General features: G+C 43.6%; 1 protein-coding gene across 1 annotated transcript; it reads left to right on the top strand.

Annotated features, from left to right (window-relative positions):
- The first annotated feature begins 15,154 nt into the window (after positions 1-15,154).
- LOC140740378 (immunoglobulin lambda-1 light chain-like) lies at positions 15,155-17,478 on the top strand. Its single transcript, XM_073069520.1, has 3 exons — positions 15,155-15,262; positions 15,366-15,722; positions 16,777-17,478. The coding sequence occupies exons 1-3, from the start codon at positions 15,217-15,219 to the stop codon at positions 17,097-17,099; spliced, it is 726 nt and encodes a 241-aa protein (XP_072925621.1). The 5' UTR covers positions 15,155-15,216; the 3' UTR covers positions 17,100-17,478.
- Positions 17,479-19,683: the final 2,205 nt, after the last annotated feature.

Below are 19,683 nucleotides of genomic sequence, written 5' to 3'. Positions count from 1 at the left end.
ATAATATGAGGTCAAACAGAAAATGTATTATTTCAATAATATGACAGAAAATGCAAATGTAAATGTTCTGGGCTGTCCCTCTCCATAAAATAACAGCTTGTATCCTGCTGGGGCCACAGATGTTTGCTATTTTCATACTCAGACGGCAGATGATATGACCTGCACCAAAGCTCCTTTTTGAAATGGCGAGGCATGTTTTATTTATAAAATTGATTATTAAAATGGTTTGTTTCTCCCACATTGACACAGCTCAATAATATCCAATTTCCAGTGGAATTCTTTCTCAGTGTGTTACATTATAGACCTCTTCCATTCAAAATGTTGTCCAATTTGAGTAAACTGATTTGTGATAGTCATAGCTTTCATAGTCCTCTTTTTATTCCAAGGATCCTAAAGTTTAGGTAAAATTTTATCAATGATTGAAATGTAGGGTCTTAATATTCCACAGTTCATTGATAACAAATTGGAATATTAGAGACAAATAATATTAATGTATTGACACTATCAAAAATATGGAATGATAATTTATGATTGAAACACTGGAAGCTAACAGTAATATTGTCTGATCAATACCTGAAGTGTTTAATTATATTCTCTGTATGAGGGAAAAGTTTTATAATCAGTCACGTATTTAATTTCATATGTCATGAAATTTGTAGTTTTACATCAACACTACATTGGAATTCATAATAATAATGAATTATAAATTTCAATAAGGGATTTTTATTTTTCTCACCCGTTATGGGTGGTGTGTATGTGTGTATAAGATTTCAGATGTTATTGCTGGAATTTTTTGGAGCCACTGTCTCAATCCAGGTGTGACACCTCCAAGTGCTCCTATCACCACTGGGAATGATCTAGCTTTACCAGTCTACATCCTTTCCATCTACTCTTTTAAGCCCTCGTATTCCTTCAGCTCCTCATATTCTTTCTTCCCATGATTATGCCATCAGTGATTGCAACAACTATTACTATTGCTTTCTTCTGTTCCTTCTCCAGTATTACTATGTCTGATTGGTTGACCAGTAGCTGCTTATCTGTTTCTATTTACAAGTCCCACAGGATCTTACCTCTCTCATTCTCCACTACTTCTTATGTTTATCCCATTTGGATTTAGGGGCATCCAAAACATACTCAGCAAAGATGTCCCTGTACATAATTACTGCAAATTGTGCCATTTAGTGTTTGCTGACTATACCTGTATTTGCATCCTGCTACTATGTGCTGGATGGTTTCAGCAAATTCCTTGCACAGTCTGCATCTTGGGTCTTTTCTGGTGTAATAGACTCCTGCTTCTAATGCTCTTGTGCTCATCATCTGTTCTTGTGCAGCTATGAGCAGCGGCTGTATGCTGTCCTTCAGCCCTGCCATTTCCACTCATTGTTAGGACTTTATTCTGTCAGCCACATCCAAAACTGACCCTAAGCCAATATATATAAAAGATTAAAGTAAATAACTATTAAAGGAAAATAACAAAAAGAGTGGTGGTGTTCATGGATTCATTGTCCATTCGGGAATCTGATGGCGGAGGGGAAGAAGCTATCACTGAAACATTCAGTGTGTGTTTTCTGCCTCTTGTACTTCCTCCTTGATTGTAACAATGGAGAGAGGGCATCTCCTGAGTGATGGATCCTTAATGAAGGATGTTGCCTGTTTGACTCACCTTCTTTTGAAGTATACTGCTCAACCTTTCCAAAGCTGATCCCTCAGTGAGGACTGGCATGTGTTCTGTCAACTTCCTCTTACTGAAGTTCATAATCACTTACTTGGTTTGACTAACATTGAGTGCAAGTTTGTTGTTGCAACATGCCTGAAGCAGGTGATCTATCTCATTCCTGTACGCTTCCACATTGCCATCTTTTGTTGTGTCAACTTCAATGTTTTGGACTGTTTATCTTAAATAAATATTAATAATGGCCTGTCTTACAGGATTTAGAAGTTCTTATTTTACAAAAGAGAGAGTCACAGGGGAAGGGTATTGGATCTGCCAGTGATAATAAACCTGATTCTGATTCTGAAAGTGACTCTGGTCTGTTGATTAGAGTCCAGATTGTTGCTTTCATTGTATTTTTCTAGTTTTAGCTTTCCTTAACTTGCTTTTATGTTTGTATAATCAAAAGGACTCTGCAGAGAGTCAAGCTACATAAGGCAGCTGGGCCAGACAACATCCCAGGCGAAGTACTCAGGAAGGGTACACACCACTTCACTGACCTCTTCACAGACATCTTCAACACTCCATTGTCCCCACATGCTTCACATTAGCTAACTGGTAATGGCACATGTCAGAAGCTCCATTCCTGCTAGATGGACACTGACAAATATGCTTACCGACAGAACTACTCTACAACAGATGGTAGCATCTGTCATGCACATGGCTCCGGTACACTTAGAAAACAAGGACCTGTGTATCAGAATGATCTTTCTAGATTTCAGTTTAGCATTCAACACCATAGTCGCACAGATATTGGATAAGAAACTCCTACTCTTCAGTCTAAATGCACCACTGTGCAACTGGATATATTTCCCAATAAAGAGACCTCAGATTGTCAGGAGGCACAACTGTTTGTCGGTCTCCATAAACCTCAACATGTGTGCTGAGCCCATTGCTGTACACCCTGCTCAGACATGGAGGCCTGCTATCAGGCAAATGACCCCTTCCTCAATTTCAACCAAACAAAAAATATTATTATTGAATCAACACACACAAAATGCTGGTGGAACACAGCAGGCCAGGCAGCATTTATAGGGAGAAGCGCTGTCGACGTTGCCCAAAATGTCGACAGTGCTTCTCCCTATAAGTGCTGCCTGGCCTGCTGTGTTCCACCAGCATTTTGTGTGTGTTGTTTGAATTTCCAGCATCTGCAGATTTCCTCATGTTTGCTGAATATTATTATTGACATCACAAGAACTCACATCACATCAGCAGCAGAGGACTGGAAACTGCGAACAGTTTCAAACTCCCGGGAGAGCACATCCTGTACAGCCTCTCATGTTCCCAGAACACAACCTACACTATCAGGAAAGCTCACCAACATCTCAAGTTTCTGAGCAAGATACTCTGCACATCTTTACTCATGCCCTTCTACGGATGTGCAGTAGAGACCATCTTAACAAACTTTACAATGGGTATGCCCAGTGCATCACCAGCACCAGCCTTCCTGCCATCAAGGACATATATGCAGAAGGATGCTGGTAAAGAGCCAGTAATATCATAAAGGATCCCACCAACCCTGATCATTGACTGTTTGCGCTGCTGCCATCTGGGAGGTGGCTACATAGCATCCATGCCAGGATGGCCAGTCTGAGAAACAGTTAATTTCCCCAAACAATAACGATGATCAACACTTCCACCCATGAACCCTCAACTCCACACCCCCATTACTCTATCATTACATATCAGAGTCACCTTCTGTACAGACATTCCTGTACTTAGCGTCAGTTTATGGATTATGGACATTCATATATATATATATATATATATATATATACATGAGCTATCTCGTGTATTCATATTTATTGGTTTTTTTAGTATTGTTTTCTCAATTTTGTTGGCTTTTTATTGTGCCACCTCAGATTTGAAGTCACAATGATTTCATATTCCGCTACACATTCATTGTGCCTAGAAATGACAATCTTGAATCTTGAATCCTGAATCTATTTATCTGTGGATGTTTAGCAATTGGTAGTGTATCTGTTTCTATTGAATATTGTCCAAAGTGAAGTGTGAATTGTTCACTGCTCTGAGATTTCTTATGAGGGACCAGTCTGACTGCTCTTCCAATATGAACGTGAAGCATTTGTTCACATCCCTTTGCCATTTTTCTGCTTTGTTTGCTGGTCTCATCTGACCACTACTATGATAAAAATCTAATAAAACAGCTGTAACCATAAATTTGGCAACTCCTTTTGACAAACCATTAATCTTCTGGACAATATCATCTACAGATTTATATCCAGAGTTACAAAGGGAGATGTGCTATAATGGAGATGGATGCTGTCATTTCAGCTCAGTGACCAGACATTAAAGAAACAGGTGATGAAACTGGGATCTATCAGGCAATGATCTACCTTATTAACTACACAAAAGCAAGGAGGTTTTACTTGGGAGATACCAGCACTAAATTCACTATCTCCGACTCAGAGGTCATCAGAAGAAGCTAAATAATAGTGAAGCAGAATGGTTACTGGAAATAGTGAGGGCATTTGCCCTGTTCACTTCAGACCAGCACATTATAAATGACATGACATTTCCCTGCCATCTACCCATAATCCTGCAGTTTCAGATATGTATCTGTCTCCTTCCTAATCATTGGAATTGATTTCCCTGCACGATTATATTGGTTGTGATACTTAGACAGAGACAGAGACAGATGTTCACAATATTTTTCAGCTCAATCCATGCATGTTTTAGTTACATTTTCTGAAAAGCTAAACCGTGAGAATACTACCTAACAGAGCACATTAGTCAAAATTTTCTAGGGTCCAAGAATACATATTTTTTATCTATTAACTACATAGTTCCAAGTTAGGATAGTTTGTGACTTGGATGTAAACTTGCAGGTGGAATTTCCTGTTAGTTTTGCCTTATGTACTTGGTAGTAGAGCTCCAAGATTTGGGATGTGTTGTCAGAGTAACCTTGGGAAGTAATAGCAGGACATTTTGTCAATGAACAACGCTACATCCATTGTGCACCTGTAGTGGATGCACTGAGTGTTAATGTTTGTTTGGTTAAGCCTAGCACCCTCCTAGATCATAGGCTACAGACACAGCCCACTGTCCTGGGCCAGTCTTTAAAGTTGTACCCCGGTGTTGCCCATCTTTGAAAACCCTCCTCACCCAGGGATGAGGTCTCTGAAGCTGCAGTTGGATTTTCTGTTACTCTAGGTTTTTTACGGGGTGTGTTGCTAACCCCATGACAAACACTCACCCTTTCATTTTGTGGCTTCAGACCATCTATGGTGGAGTTACAATGTTTGGTGGTGGAAATTGGCCTGACTTGTCCTAAATGGTGTTGAGCTTCTGAAATGATTTTGGACCTGTACTCATCTCCCAAAGTGGAGAGTATTCCATTTTGTTCTTGTCTTCAATGTTATAGAGTAAATGGTGGAAAAGTATTGTGATGGTAATGGCACTGAATGCCATGGGTAGGTAGCTTGACATATTCTTCTTGGACATGACCCTAGTCTGGCATATCTGTCATCTGAACATTACTTGCCCCTTATAAGCCAATTATTTTATGTTGTGCAGGACATGCTACATGTAGTTATGAACTGGTGGATGAGCTGAAGAGTTGCAATCATCACTCCACATTACTGCTTCTGTTCCTACAATGGAAGGAAGGTCATTGGTGAAGCTTTTAAACGTTGCTGTGTTGAATATAATCCATGAAAATCTCCTGCAGAGACATCCTGGGAATGGGAACACTGAGATACAACAACAACATCATTATTCTTAGTGTGAGTTATGATTCCATCCATTGGTGTACTTTCATCATGATACCCATTAACTTTGGTGTTAATGGAACTCATTGATGTTACAATTGGTCAATTTCTGCCTTGATAATGAGAGCAGTCAATCTCGTTTTACCTCTAGAATTCAGCTCTATGGTCAATGTTTGAAATAAGGCTAATGTGAGTCATAGATTTACACAGAACAGAAATCGGATCTTCAGCCCATTGTGTCCATGCCAAACAATTTAATTTTCTGCCTCTACCACTTCCATGTAAATCATGTCCCAGTCTCTAAGTGGAAAGTTCACCTCAGGTTTCCTATAGATCTCCTGGCTCACTAATTTAAGGCTCTCGATCCACTGGAAAAATATCCTCAAATCTACACTCTCTCCCCCTCATAATTTTGTATTCCTCTATCAACTCTTATATTTGACCTCTCCAAGTTCACAGGAAACAAACTCATTTGATCCAATCTCTCGTTATACCTGAAAATTCAATCAATTATTTGTAAATGGTTTCCTACAAATACAACCATGCTGACTATGCACCAGTCAGAATAATCTTAGCAAGATTAAACAGAAAGCACCAGCAATTAATGATTCTTGTTGAGACAACAATTAACAAACTCAGGTGCTCTCAAAAGCTCAGAGCCCAATGCTCTCTGGATCCCTGCACAGGCCCCAAAGAGCTCAAAACAAATATGCTCCCTGAGGCAAACCCAGTCCACACTGGGGCAATTAAAAACACTACTATATAATTCCCTTGTTAATATACACATTCTTTAATATGAATTCCCTTTATTTATTGGCACTTCTATCTCCTTCTGACCTGTCTGAATATCTAAAGCCAAATGTTTCTGTGAAAATCAATGTGTGGTTCATTTATGAAATTATTGCTGTGTAAGTGACTTTTAATACCAGTGTCCATGAAACATTCTACCTTTGCTGATGAGTGAGAATCAACTAAAAATACATTAATTAGCTGGACTGGATTTGTGCTGCTTTTGCTGAATAGAACAATTTTGTGTATTTTTCCCCTTTGACAAGTAGAGAAAAGTCTTGTATCTGTTCAGAAGCTAAGACGCCAAACCCCAAGTAATTTCACTCACTACCCAGATCCAATGTGGCAGATACATAACTTCATACAAAGTCAGTTTGTACTGGTGGGAATCCAAGTCAGATCCAGTGATGGACAATGAGGTTCCCAACCAGAGTACATTCTGTATCCTTGTTACATTCAATATTTCTTTATGAAAGGAGAATTTGTTGGGAAGACCAACATTCACTAAAGTAAAGAGAAATAAGAGGTTCTCACAGTAATTTTTTAAATTCTCAGTAGGACTGGACAGAACCATTCCGAGTGAGATATCATCAATGACCGAAGAGGCAGAAACAAGAGGTGGAGCCCAAGTCATTAAAAATATCCAAGAAGAAGGCGGATACATTTCTAAGTGCTGATTCAATGAAGGAATCTGGGGATGTTGGGAAGAAGTTATGAAGTAGCTGATCAGCAATGAACATGCCAAATGAGACAGTAAGTCCAAGGGGCCAAATGGCCTATTACACTTCCTAGTTTCACTGTGTCCATGTCTCTCTCTGCCACCTGTTCCACCACTTCACCAGCCTGCCACTGCCTCCTTAATTTCTATTTCTGTCACCCTCAGACTTCACTGTGCCTCTCAGTTTTGTACCACCAACAGATGCGAAGGTCGAGTCCACTGAACCCAAGTGCAACTCATTAATAGAAATAGACAAAAGAGTAGTCCTCATAATCATCACTGAGGTACTCACTCACACCTATCTCCAGTCTGATAAATAACCTATTACTGCTACTCTCTATTTTATTGCTGGATCCATTTTAGATGCAGATACACATCACCAGATCTTGTTGTTATTATACCTGCCTCTGAAAGTTCTTTCCATATACACTCTGCACTCTACATATACACACTCAGGTCCCTTTTAATTTTTTTCACTTTCACTTTCAACCTAGGCCCTCTAGTGTTTACTTCGCCATCACTTGGAAAAGGACCTCTGGATTTCCCCTATCTATATTCAAACTTCATTTTTTATAACTTTGTAAGTCCACACATCATTCTCCTACACTTTAAGGAAAAGGTCCTCACCCACCCAACCTCCTCCTATAGCCCTCAGATTTTACCAACATTTTCAGAGATTCTCTGCTTTCTTTGCAGCTTAATGATGTTGTTCCAATAATAGGGCGATGAACACTGTACACAATATTCCCGGTACAGCCTCACCCATGACATTTTAATGGTAATATAGTGTCCTGAATCCTATCTTTGGTAGCCTAACTAATTTGACCAGTGTGCCAAATGACTTCTTTTCAATCATTTATAGCTGTGATGACATTCAGAACACGATGTAATTTTGCCCCTAGATATTTCTATTCCACAACACTCAACAGAGGCGGTCCATTTTCTGTGAATGTCCTATCCTAGTATTATTTCTCAAAACATAATACCTTGGTGGCAAGGTGGAAATACCTCTCTAACGAAGGAGACATGTGCCACTTGTTCCCTCTGTTAGCTTGCAAGTCATCTTTGGGCATGATATAACCGCTACCTAACACCCTCACCCCCTGATCATGGTCATGAGAAGCCATGGGAGCAGCTGATGGATGCTAGTATGGGCAGCTGGTACATGTCACAACTCCAGGATATGCTACCATTGACTCCAGGCAGACAATCTCTGAAAAGTTTTGCTCACAGCTGGGGTCACTCAGCTTGGAAGAACACTGTCTAAAAGAAGGCAATGACAGACTACTTCTGGAGAAATATTTGCCAAGAACAATCATGATCATGGAAAGACCATGATTGCCCACATCATACATGGCACAAAATGAAGAAAACAAAAAACAAAAACATTATAGCTATCTGAATTGAACAAAGTTTGTCATTGCTTCACCCACTGATCCAACTGATCAATGTCCCCCTGTGTGTTTTGACAAACAAATAGTTTCAGTCATCCATGGCCCAGCAAATCTTCACCACCATTACAATTTATTAACCAATATTTCAAGATGTTCACAGGCATAGATTGTCATAGAAACAAATCCAACTGTGGTAACTACAGAGCAGTCACCTGACTCACCACCACAGGGGGAGTAAATGCCAGATTCCTCCTCAATCACATTCATCAGAAACCGTAGAACTACTTCCTGAATCACAGTGTGAAATTGATTCATCCACAGAACAGGGGACATGATGTTCACTGTACAAATACTCCTCTGACTCCATCAATCAGAAGGGTCTATAGAACATACTTCCCAAATTTGGTTCTATCTTACATTTGCTCTAAAAATATTTAACAACAGAGTCATTCTTTGTGAAGACCAGAATCAAATTTGCAGACTTTCCTGTTCACTTTTCTCAAACTGTCTTGGTCCTATGTTGCACCACACCTCCAACGACATTTCTGAATGAGTGCAGATAATCCCCAAAACTAACAGGGGACTCTTCAACCAACATGCCTGCACGTTTGGTCCAAAGTTTCCCAAACTCAGTAGCCAGCCTGCTTTGTACATGTAATTCCAGCATTTATACATACACACAGAATTACCTACCCTTTTATACAACAGAATTAACCTTCTACTCAGCTGTCACATAACTCACAATTCTCCAGGGAAGCCAGTTCACTATCTTTTCAGATACATCTGAGCTCTACCTGAATTACAGAAGGCATCTTAATGCACTATAAACCAGCACCAACAGAATCTCCTCAAAATTCTCTGCAGGGACAATTGAACTAATGTCAGTCTTCCCAGGCCAACACTTGCAGTTCTAAGTCCATGGTTACATGGAGTTTTGTATATTGGACAGGGAAGGTTGTTCATATACCTGAGGCCATACTGTTGAAATATCTCCAGTATTCCAAGCTCTGCCATGGGAAGCGTTTGCCTCGTGAATAGAAAATAAGATTCAAATATGTGTTCAAAGGCTCTTTGAAGAAATGCAACATCCTCACTGATTTCTGGAGACTCTCCGGCCTATGACCAATATAGTTGGAAAGGAGCATTTGGTTTTGAAAAGGATGAACCTCAAGCCCATGGATCATGCAATCCTGTCTCAGCAGTGGAGAAAGCAGAAATTCTCACAAACTGCACTCTTCTCGCCTGTTGACCTCCTCCTGCCTCAACCCCAAAAGAGTATGTGGTTCTCACAGTAACCTAATTCGCTGCTTCAGATCCCACAAATGCTGAATAGATGTAAGTTATCACAATATCATCAGCACACAGTTCATCAGTTTTGTTTCATTGACATCTTAAATTTGCCCATTCCATAAATCTTGTGTGAAGCTTCTTATATTTTATCATTATTTTGTCCTTTCCATAAAAATGTTTATTCCTGCTCTGGAGATATTTATTCACCTTATTCCTTTTTAGACCTTTTTATCTTCCATCTACATTACACAACGCTGGTCACAGCTCTGGGCTTTCTGTCCGGCCTGAGCTGTCTGCACCAATACACCTCCCCTCCCACACACACACATGAACAGATCCTAATCACCCATGGGTCTGCAGACACCCTTCTGCATTATCTATTCAGACAAACATTTATCTGCACTTTACTACACCCACAAAGTGAAGCAGGGGAATTAATCACCGTTCTTCTTCTACTACCGAATGTTCCTACTACCTCCTTAAATTCTGGCTGTTTGAAATATTCTGCTTTACATTCACCATGTAATATGCGGCATTCATACGGCATGGAACCAGGCCCTTCAGCCCAACGTGTCAGTGCTGGCCATCGAGCGTATATTTAGGCTAAACATTCACTAATCCCATTCCATTCCCTTACCATAACATTCCATTCAACTTCCCTTAGATTGTACCAGTCAACAACACATACATGGAGAAATTTACAACAGATAGTTATCCATCAAACTGCACGTCTTTGACATGTGGAAGGAAACTGCAGCATCCAAAGGAATATAGCAGGGATATAGACCTGGTGGAAGCAGATTAGTTTAGTTTATTTTGACACCATGATTGGCTTGTGGGAAGAGTCCTATTACTTTCACATACAGTTTGATATTCTGCTCTATAAACGAAGACAGACAGACAGACAGACAGACATACTTTATTGATCCCAGGGGAAATTGGGTTTCGTTACAGCCGCACCAACCAAGAATAGTATAGAAATATAGCAGTATAAACCATAAATAATTAAATAATAATAAGTTAATCATGCCTAGTGGAAATAAGTCCAGGACCAGCCTATTGGCTCAGGGTGTCTGGCACTCCGAGGGAGGAGTTGTAAAGTTTGACGGCCACAAGCAGGAATGACTTTCTATGACGCTCAGTGTTGCATCTCAGTGGAATGAGTCTCTGGCTGAATGTACTCCTGTGCCTAACCAGTACATTATGGAGTGGATGGGAATCATTGTGCAAGATAGCATGCAACTGGGACAACATCCTCTTTTCAGACACCACCATCAGGGAGTCCAGTTCCACCCCAACAACATCACTGGCCTTACGAATGAGTCCGTTGATTCTGTTGGTGTCTGCTACCCTCAGCCTGCTGCCCCAGCACACAACAGCAAACATGATAGCACTGGCCACCACAGACTCATAGAACATCCTCAGCATTGTCTGGCAGATGTTAAAGGACCTCAGTCTCCTCAGGAAATAGAGACGGCTCAGACTCCTCTTGTAGACAGCCTCAGTATTCCTTGACCAGTCCAGTTTATTGTCAATTCGTATCCCCAGGTATTTGTAATCCTCCACCATGCCCACAACGACCCCTTGGATGGAAACAGGGGTCTCCGGTGCCTTAGCCCTCCTCAGGTCCACCACCAGCTCCTTAGTCTTATTCACATTAAGCTGCAGATGATTCTGCTCACACCATGTGACAAAGTTTCCCACCGTTGCCCTGTACTCAGCCTCATCTCCCTTGCTGATGCATCCAACTATGACAGAGTCATCAGAAAACTTCTGAAGATAGCAAGACTCTGTGCAGTAGTTGAAGTCTGAGGTGTAGATGGTGAAGGGAAAGGGAGACAGGACAGTCCCTGTGGAGCCCCAGTCCTGCTGACCCCTCTGTCTGACAGACGGTGTTGCAAGCGCACATACTGTGGTCTGCCAGTCATGTAATCAATAATCCATGACACCAGGGAAGCATCCACCTGCATCACTGTCAGCTTCTCACCCAGCAGAGCAGGGCGGATGGTGTTGAACACACTGGAGAAGTCAAAAAACATGACTCTCACAGTGCTCGCCAGCTTGTCCAGGTGGACGTAGACACAGTTCAGCAGGTAGACGATGACATCCTCAACTCCTAGTCGGGGCTGATAGGTGAACTGGAGGGGGTCTAAGTGTGGCCTAACCATAGGCCGGAGCTGCTCTAGAACAAGTCTCTCCAGGGTCTTCATGATCTGGGAGGTCAATGCCACCGGTCTGTAGTCATTAGAACCACTGGGGCACGGTGCCTTCAGTACAGGAACGAGGCAGGATGACCTCCACAGCACAGGAACCCTCTGGAGTCTCAAGTTCAGGTTGAAGGCATGGTGAAGCACTCCACATAGCTAGGGGGCACAGCCTTTGAGCACCCTGTGGCTGATACCATCAAGGCCTGCAGCCTTGCTTGGGTGGAGACAGTTCAGCTGTCTTCTCACCTGTTCAGCTGTGAAGCCCACCATGGTGGTTTCAGGTGTGGGAGGGGTGTAGTCACAAGAGCAGGGTGGGAGGCTGTGTGGAGGGGTAGGAGGGGAGAGTGGAGTATGTGTTGGTTGGGGGCCAACAACAGATGATACATGTGGGGGATGGGCAGGGGCCACAGTGTCAAATCTGTTGAAGAACAGGGTAAGTTCGTTGGCCCTGTCAACACTGCCTTCAGCCCCTCTGTTGCTAGTTTGCCGGAACCCACTGATGGTCCTCATCCCACTACAGACCTCTCTCATGTTGTTCTGCTGGAGTTTCCACTCAAGCTTCCTCCTATACCTGTCTTTAGCCACCCTGATCTGGGCTTTCAGGTCCCTCTGTATTGTCTTCAGCTCCTCCCTATTTCCATCTCTAAATGCCCTCTTTTTAGCGTTCAGGACGTCCTTAATGTCCTTTGATATCCATGGCTTGTTATTTGAATAACAAAGGACAGTTCTTGCGGACATTGCAGTCCACACAGAAGTTGATGTAACCAGTGATGTACTCTGTGAGCCCATCAATGTTCTCTCCATGTGGCTCTCAGAGTGCCTGCCAGTCTGTCGCCTCAAAACAATCCTGGAGTGCTTCATAAGCCTCCCCCGACCATTTCCTCACTGACCTCGAGGTTGCAGGTTTACTCTTCACCAGAGGCACGCAGCAGGGTTTGAGATGCACCAGGTTGTGATCTGAAATGTTCCTCTTCTTGATCCTCTGCCTGCACAATGAATTCATATGTCTGGCCATGCCTCTGTACCTAGAGAAATAATATCCCCAATCAGTACTCTGAATATCATATGGTTAGAGTGCAAGTTACCTTCAGGGGTCTCCTGACCCATTTACCTGCTCTTCTGTCTGTCTGGTGATATCCCAGTCTCCCCACTGCATGCAATCAATTTAGCTGCAGGATGATCTGGGTTTCCATTCCCAGAGAACTGAAATTCCCCTTCAGACTATTCTGAAGTTGCCTGACTTACTCAACAGACTTATTTATTTTCCTGGGTATTCAAAGTTCCTGGGTACTTATTTATTTTCCTGGGTATGCATGTATAAATTCACTGGGACTTTACCTCCTGTTCTGCATTTCCTACCTGAGCATTCCTTCAGATCCTGGTACTCTGGTCAACCTCAGATATTCCATATTCTTGATTATGTGTATAATTATTGCCCATCCAATGGTACCCAGAGAGGGTTTTTGGTGAAGGCCTTCTATAAGTGGCTGTAAAAAATGAGTTGGGTTGGCAGGCCACTGCAAAGGACACAGTCTGGCACTGGAGATGGACAGAGCCAGTTCAGATGATATAGGCAAGGTATTTTTACCAAAATAAACTATATTCATAATTTAAAATGTTTACAAGAGTAAACCGTGCAATGCCTTGTTATTCTAAGAAAATGCATTAAATGTGTTTCAAATTCTATAGCCCCATTGGATCATATTCTTGCTGCAATAATTGAGGAGCCTCCTTGTTAAACCAGCTGCCTCCCTATCCCTGCACTGTGGCCCTTCCCCACCAACCCCTTGTGGTGGCTGCACCAAGCTTCAATGCATCCTCAGCATGTACTCCTGCTGCCTGAAATGTGCCTATTGGCACCATTCCTCCATCAACATCTTGATGACCAGCCCAACTGCTTTTGTGCAGACTAAAGGGTGTATTTCACTGAGTTCATAATCTTTTAGCAGCACTTGATAATCTGTCTCATGATGGGACCGTGGGAACAGTCTGTAGATCAGACAGTTTCCCAGCAGGCTGCTGCTCGGAATGAACTGTGAAGCAGACCCTAGCACTTTTCTTCATAACTTCTTCATAACCCCACAGTCTGCAAAGAAGGGAGTGACGGTGTGATCCCAACAAGAGTCCTCTCACAGAGAACGCACAGCTGTAGTTATGTTCCAGGCATACATGAAGGATCTGACTGTGAGAGCTCCTCACTCGGCTTTCCATGCAGGGTCTTGGTGCCTTGTGAGGAGGTCTGGCGATGAAAAGTTCTGCGAGAGGGTCTGATAAGTCTGCTCAGGGAACAGCCCACTGTACACATTGAGCCCTTTTACTGTAGTGTCTGTAGGACGGTCTGTTTTGACCAATGACTGGTGGGCCTATAGTCAAAAGTGTTGATCTAGATAGAAGAACTTTTTCCACAAAGGAAAGGTAGTACGGCATTATGTGATAACGGGGCTAGACACATTCTTCACAACACCGGGAACAGAAAGAACCTCGAAAAGGGTTGTTGGTAGCCACGTACATAGGTGCCATGCACATTCTGAGGCAACCACACATAAAGATGTCATCCAGAGCGAGGACGGCATTTTGTACCTTTAAACTAATTCAAAGGAAGACACGGAAGTCCGAAACATCAGTCTAATTTTGTGTTTTACTTTAAGCCAGGAGTGCATCTATTACGTGTAGCTTTTTGACCAATGCAGTTCATGTATCTATACATATTTCTCATAATTATTTATTTAAACAAATGAGAATGCTCAGTTAAACTATGTATGTACTGAAATAAATAAAAGATTATACAAAGAATACTGAATATTAACTACACAACAGAAAAGATATTGCCTTGATTCTCCATGGACTGTGCATTGTGAACAGTCTTCCTGGCTCCATCTTCGATTCCCAGAATCTTCCCAGAAGATGGCCCGGGTGTTTTCCAAACTAGAGGAGCAAGGGATGGGCCACACCTGCTCCAACAGCAGCACCACGAGAGCGTGCCAGGCTGGTTTTGAATAACTGATGTGGGAACAGGAAGTCTGCAGCTTCTGCCCTGTTGTAAATGGAGGCGTGAGAGGCATCTCTGCTCCGAGGGATGGAATCAGGGAAATGAAGGGAGATTATGGGAAATATCAGACAATGAACGACCTGCTCATCTGCACGTTGAACAGACAGGTTAGTTACTGATAGTGTCATCGCCTCAACCCAGTGGGGTGTGACGGTGAATGGGAGGGCTTCAAATCCTTCCTCTGGTTGGTCAGTGGTATTCACCCTGATTTGCATGGATTTCCTCCGGGAACGAACGGCTCTATAACTGGGTTCCATTGGCAGCGGCGGCCACAGTCCATCACAGATCCACCGGCAGAAGGGAAGCAAAAAACTGACGGCAACCACAATGCGGACACTGTGTTTTTTCTGGTGTTTGTCACTGTGGCTGGACTGTAAGTACAAGCAGCAAGTCTGCACCGCCTATGTTTGCTGGGGTGGGTTTTGGGGTCGCATTAAAGAGTCAGTTGTTGAAGTTGAATTCCTGTTTTTTCACAGCTGGAGAATCCCAGACTCTGATTCAACCTCCGACCGTGTCGGTGAGTCCAGGAGCCAAGGCCACGCTGGATTGTAACATCGGAACAAAGGATAGCGAATATGTTGGCTGGTACAAACAGACACCGGGAAGAGCTCCACAAATGGTGCTCTATCACTATTATTCCTGGAGTAGCCCAAACTACGGCCCTGGGTTTGGCAGCGACCGTTTCACATCGACAGCCAACAGCGCCGGCACCATTTACCATCTGATCATAAAGAATGTGGAGATGAGTGACTCTGCGCTCTATTACTGCGGAAAGTGGGTTTCATCGATCAATAATTTCGTGTTCGGCAAAGGGACAAAACTCTTTGTTGCAGGTAAATGACGGGAATTATACCCTGAATAACCACGGCAAAAATACGGTCACTGGCACTTAATAATTGTAACGTTATTGTTACCTGCGAATTTTACAGTGGGAAATGTTTATTTACAATCAAATCATATTCCGTGTCCAGTATTTCTCGATAGAGTGCAGTTTGGCGAATTGTTTCCGACTTTTAATGAAGCATTTCTCTTTTCGGTTGTCTTTTCGTACAAACTCTCCTCCTGCACCCTTCCATTGTAAGACGCTCTCCCACTGCCCAGTCCTTGCCTCCTCGCCTGCCACGTGTGCCCCTCTGCGCTGCTCCTTTTCAATGATCCAGGCCACTACACCGACAATGACCAGAAATCTCATTCTGCGGAGAATCTAACCTCTCCAACACCACAGTGAGTGGGAGCAAAATCCCTCGACATCATCCCAGATCACAGAGCAACCTACCCTGCCCCTCTCTTTAGAGATCAGCACCACTGATTTGCTGCCTTCGCCAGTGGGGGCAAGGCAGATTGTAGCTTCTGTTTATTCTCCCGAGCGCAGCGGGTCCATTTCTGATGGTGGGTAGAGCGGAGGGTAGATGAGGAACGTGAAGTACAGCGCTCAGCAACTATTAATGGCCTCTCCTATCTTGTGTCAAGAACTGAGAATGGACTCAACAAAATAAACACGGCCCTACCGCACACTACCATACTGGGCTCAGAGACCTCTAGCGAGATTGCTGAAGGAGCTGATGGCACAGAGAGTGGGCACATGAAACTACTCTGGGGCAAATCGATGTCAGTGTGTATCTCAATTCTGTGAATGACTCAGAGCCTCACGGCCTCACCGATTGGAGTAGATTTCTAGTTGACAAACATGAAGTGTTCATCTCCGGACCCGACACCTCACCCCATCTCTACCTCCCCCTGGTCCCCTGCACCCATCCCCGTCCCTCCGTGAGATAGTTGGCCAAACTCTACGAAGCTGGAATGTTTAACTCGAGCTTCCCTTAAAGTGTGAAGTAAAGCGAGGTCTTCTGTTCATTTGAAACACGTATTTTCTTCTTCATGTTGCAGATCAGCAGCTCCCAGACCCTTCAGTGAAACTGCTTGGGCCGTCAGCCGAGGAGATCTCCGCTAAAGGAGCGGGCACCTTAGTTTGCCTAGTCAGTAAATTGTCGATAGGCTTCCCTGTCGTCAGCTGGACAGTGAACGACAGTCCGACGAGCAGTGAGGTGCAAACCAGCGGGGCGACTCAGAACGCGGACAAAACCTTCAGTCTCAGCAGCTACCTGACGGTGCCCGGCGCAGACTGGAGCAGTGGGAAGAGGTACTCCTGCTCAGTTCAACAAGGATCAGCCTCGACAATATCCGCAACAGTCACACAATCCAGCTGTTAAACAGAGAGCGGCTTCGGCCTTGTTTGTTCCCTGATTAACGGGAGATCACTGCCTTGCATCCTTTTCCTTTACCACACTGACTCGCTCATCCCTGTACTTCCCTTTTGTTCCGCTCTCTGTAGTTTCCATTTTGATGTTGAAATATTTGTACCCTGATTTCAGGCTGATTTTGTTACTTTTCCTACGGAGAGGCTACGCGGTGTTAAAGTTGACAGTTACTTGTCTTCTGGAAATTTCACGCGGTGAATGGTTTTCTCTGGCACCGGGGTTCGGATTAATTCGAATAATTAAAGAGTGATTTTGTGATTCGTCCTCAGTTTCAGACTAACGGAAGGTAACGGTGACTAACTACAAATAAATATGATCAGTGCAGGAATGATTTCCATGTGTGCGTTTTGTCATCTTTCGAGTTTATCATATTCTGACACCCAGTGGGGAGAGCGAAGAGAAAGGAGATGCGTCTCCCTGGTCTGGTTCGTGTCCTGGTTTCCTGAAGTTTCTCTTCAGCAACCTTGTACACCGAATATTAGAACAGAAGGACGGCAAGTCCCACTGAGGACAGTGTGGTGCATTGACTGTAAGGCTGCGATGCCAACAGTTGGTTTTGGGAAGTTTAATGAAGGAAATGAATTTAGCATGCCTGCAAATATTCAGGTTCTGGAGTAGTTTTGGTGGAGAGAGAGATAAATTGTAGCTATGTTCTGGGATAGTGAGGTTCCGGTAGTAATCACCGATACTGACAAATTGGAAAGTCTGGTTGTCTGAAATAATTGGATTACAAGGGATGAAAATTGCCCAAACAGAAGTTTAAAAGCTGTTACTCAACTATCTCTTGGGCGACAGCGTTGGGGTGCAAAAGCTCAGAGACAGAATAGTTAAGCATTTGTTTCACAATTTCCTGATTCCCCTTCCCCTACCGTCTCAGCCGCACTCTCACCCTCTCTGCCTTCACTTTGCAACCGAACGCTATCCCTATCAGTGCATCTTAGGCTGACCCCTCAACCTTTCTCCTCTGGCAGTGCCGTTACATTTATTTCCCGAACCCTGACCCTACTTTAATCCTTCACCTCCCACCCCACCATCTCGCTCCAGGCTGCGAGCCCACCTCCACTCAGCTACTTCCCGCTACCTCGATGAAGGGGTGGTCAACACTTGGTGATTAAAGAGGGGGATTTCAAGTAATGTCTACTCTCCTGCTGTTCTTCGTTTGAGAGGCAGAAGATATGGTGGCAGAGAGAGGAACATTGTATGGGTAAGAGAAAGAGTGATATGGAAAGAAGGAGTAAGAGATGGATAGAGAGAGGTGAACAGCTGATAGCAAAGGTGAGATGATGGGAAAAGCCCAGCAGACTGAAAAGCAGTAAGGAAAGCAGATGAGAGGGGTCAAAATTGCTTACAGAGAAGAGGTAGGGTGAGAACACGGCCATGCTGGTACAGCTGGAATTTCTTCTTTATATCCTCGCCCTCATTTCACACAACATTCACCTCTTCACCTCCCTCCCATCGCTGTCCGCTTCTCCCTTTTAATCTTCCCCTGTTACAGCTGTCCCTGTTTTCTTGGTCTCTCTCCCTCTCTCTCTCTCTCTCTCTCCACACACACACACACACACACACACACACACACACACACACACACACACACACACCATCTCAGAGCACAGGCACTGCAGCACTGGGTTTTTGATAGAGGAAACACACTCGCCAAAATACGTACACAACTCTGAAAGAACTCAGCAGGTCAGGCAGCATCTGTGAGAAAAGAGTAGCCAACGTTTCGGGCCGAGACCCTTCATCAGGAATGGGAGGGGGGGGAAGAGAGGGCCGAAGCCCAGTAATAGAGATAGGGGAGGGGGAAGGGCTGGAGGAGCCAGGCGGAAAACCAATCAAAGGAAGGGGGGAGAGGATAAGCATGAAAGAACTGTAGAGATAAAGGAGCAGAAAGTTGAAAGGGGAGAGAGGCAGAGAGGGACCTGGGATAGGGGGAGGGGAGGGAATTACCGGAAATTGGAGAATTCAATGTTCATACCACCAGGCTGGAGGCTACCCAGACGGTAGATGAGGTGTTGCTGCTCCAACCTGAATTTGGCCTCTTCATGGCGGTAGAGAAGGCCACGTATGGTCTCGGGTCTCGGCCCGAAACGTTGGCTACTCTTTTCTCACGGATGCTGCCTGACCTGCTGAGTTCTTCCAGCGTTGTGTGCGTATTCCTTGATCCACAGCATCTGTGCAGTTGTATTTTTGTGCTTACACTCACCAAAACCCCACACTGCAATGAGCAAGACCCACCATTCCAACATTCCCATCAAATAGAGTAATCTCACACCGACCTTTTCCCAAGTTGCCCTTCCCTCTTTGTGATACCTTTGTGCTCCCTGCAGAGGTAAAGGAATATTCAAGTAGTAATATTATGCTGAAAAAATCTTTAATCAAATATTACAGCATAAACTCAACTGTCTAACTGTTACTGGGTGATTTAGGGTCAGACACAATCTCAGAATACAAGACAGTCCGTTTAGAACAGAGATGAACAGGAATTTCTTTAGCCAGACAATAGTGGATCTGTGGTACTCATCGCCACAGACGG

The sequence above is a fragment of the Hemitrygon akajei genome, chromosome 16, assembly GCF_048418815.1.
Source record: "Hemitrygon akajei chromosome 16, sHemAka1.3, whole genome shotgun sequence".
NCBI lineage: Eukaryota > Metazoa > Chordata > Chondrichthyes > Myliobatiformes > Dasyatidae > Hemitrygon > Hemitrygon akajei.
The sequence above is the reverse complement of the archived record's forward strand: the minus strand, read 5'-3'. Positions and strand labels throughout refer to the sequence as shown.

Excerpts from the sequence above, each read along its gene's own strand:
- LOC140740378 (XM_073069520.1), top strand. The coding sequence starts at position 15,217 with ATGCGGACACTGTGTTTTTTCTGGTGTTTGTCACTGTGGCTGGACT. Across the intron at positions 15,263-15,365 it reads TTTGTCACTGTGGCTGGACT|CTGGAGAATCCCAGACTCTG; the intron begins GTAAGTACAAGC and ends GTTTTTTCACAG. Across the intron at positions 15,723-16,776 it reads GACAAAACTCTTTGTTGCAG|ATCAGCAGCTCCCAGACCCT; the intron begins GTAAATGACGGG and ends TTCATGTTGCAG.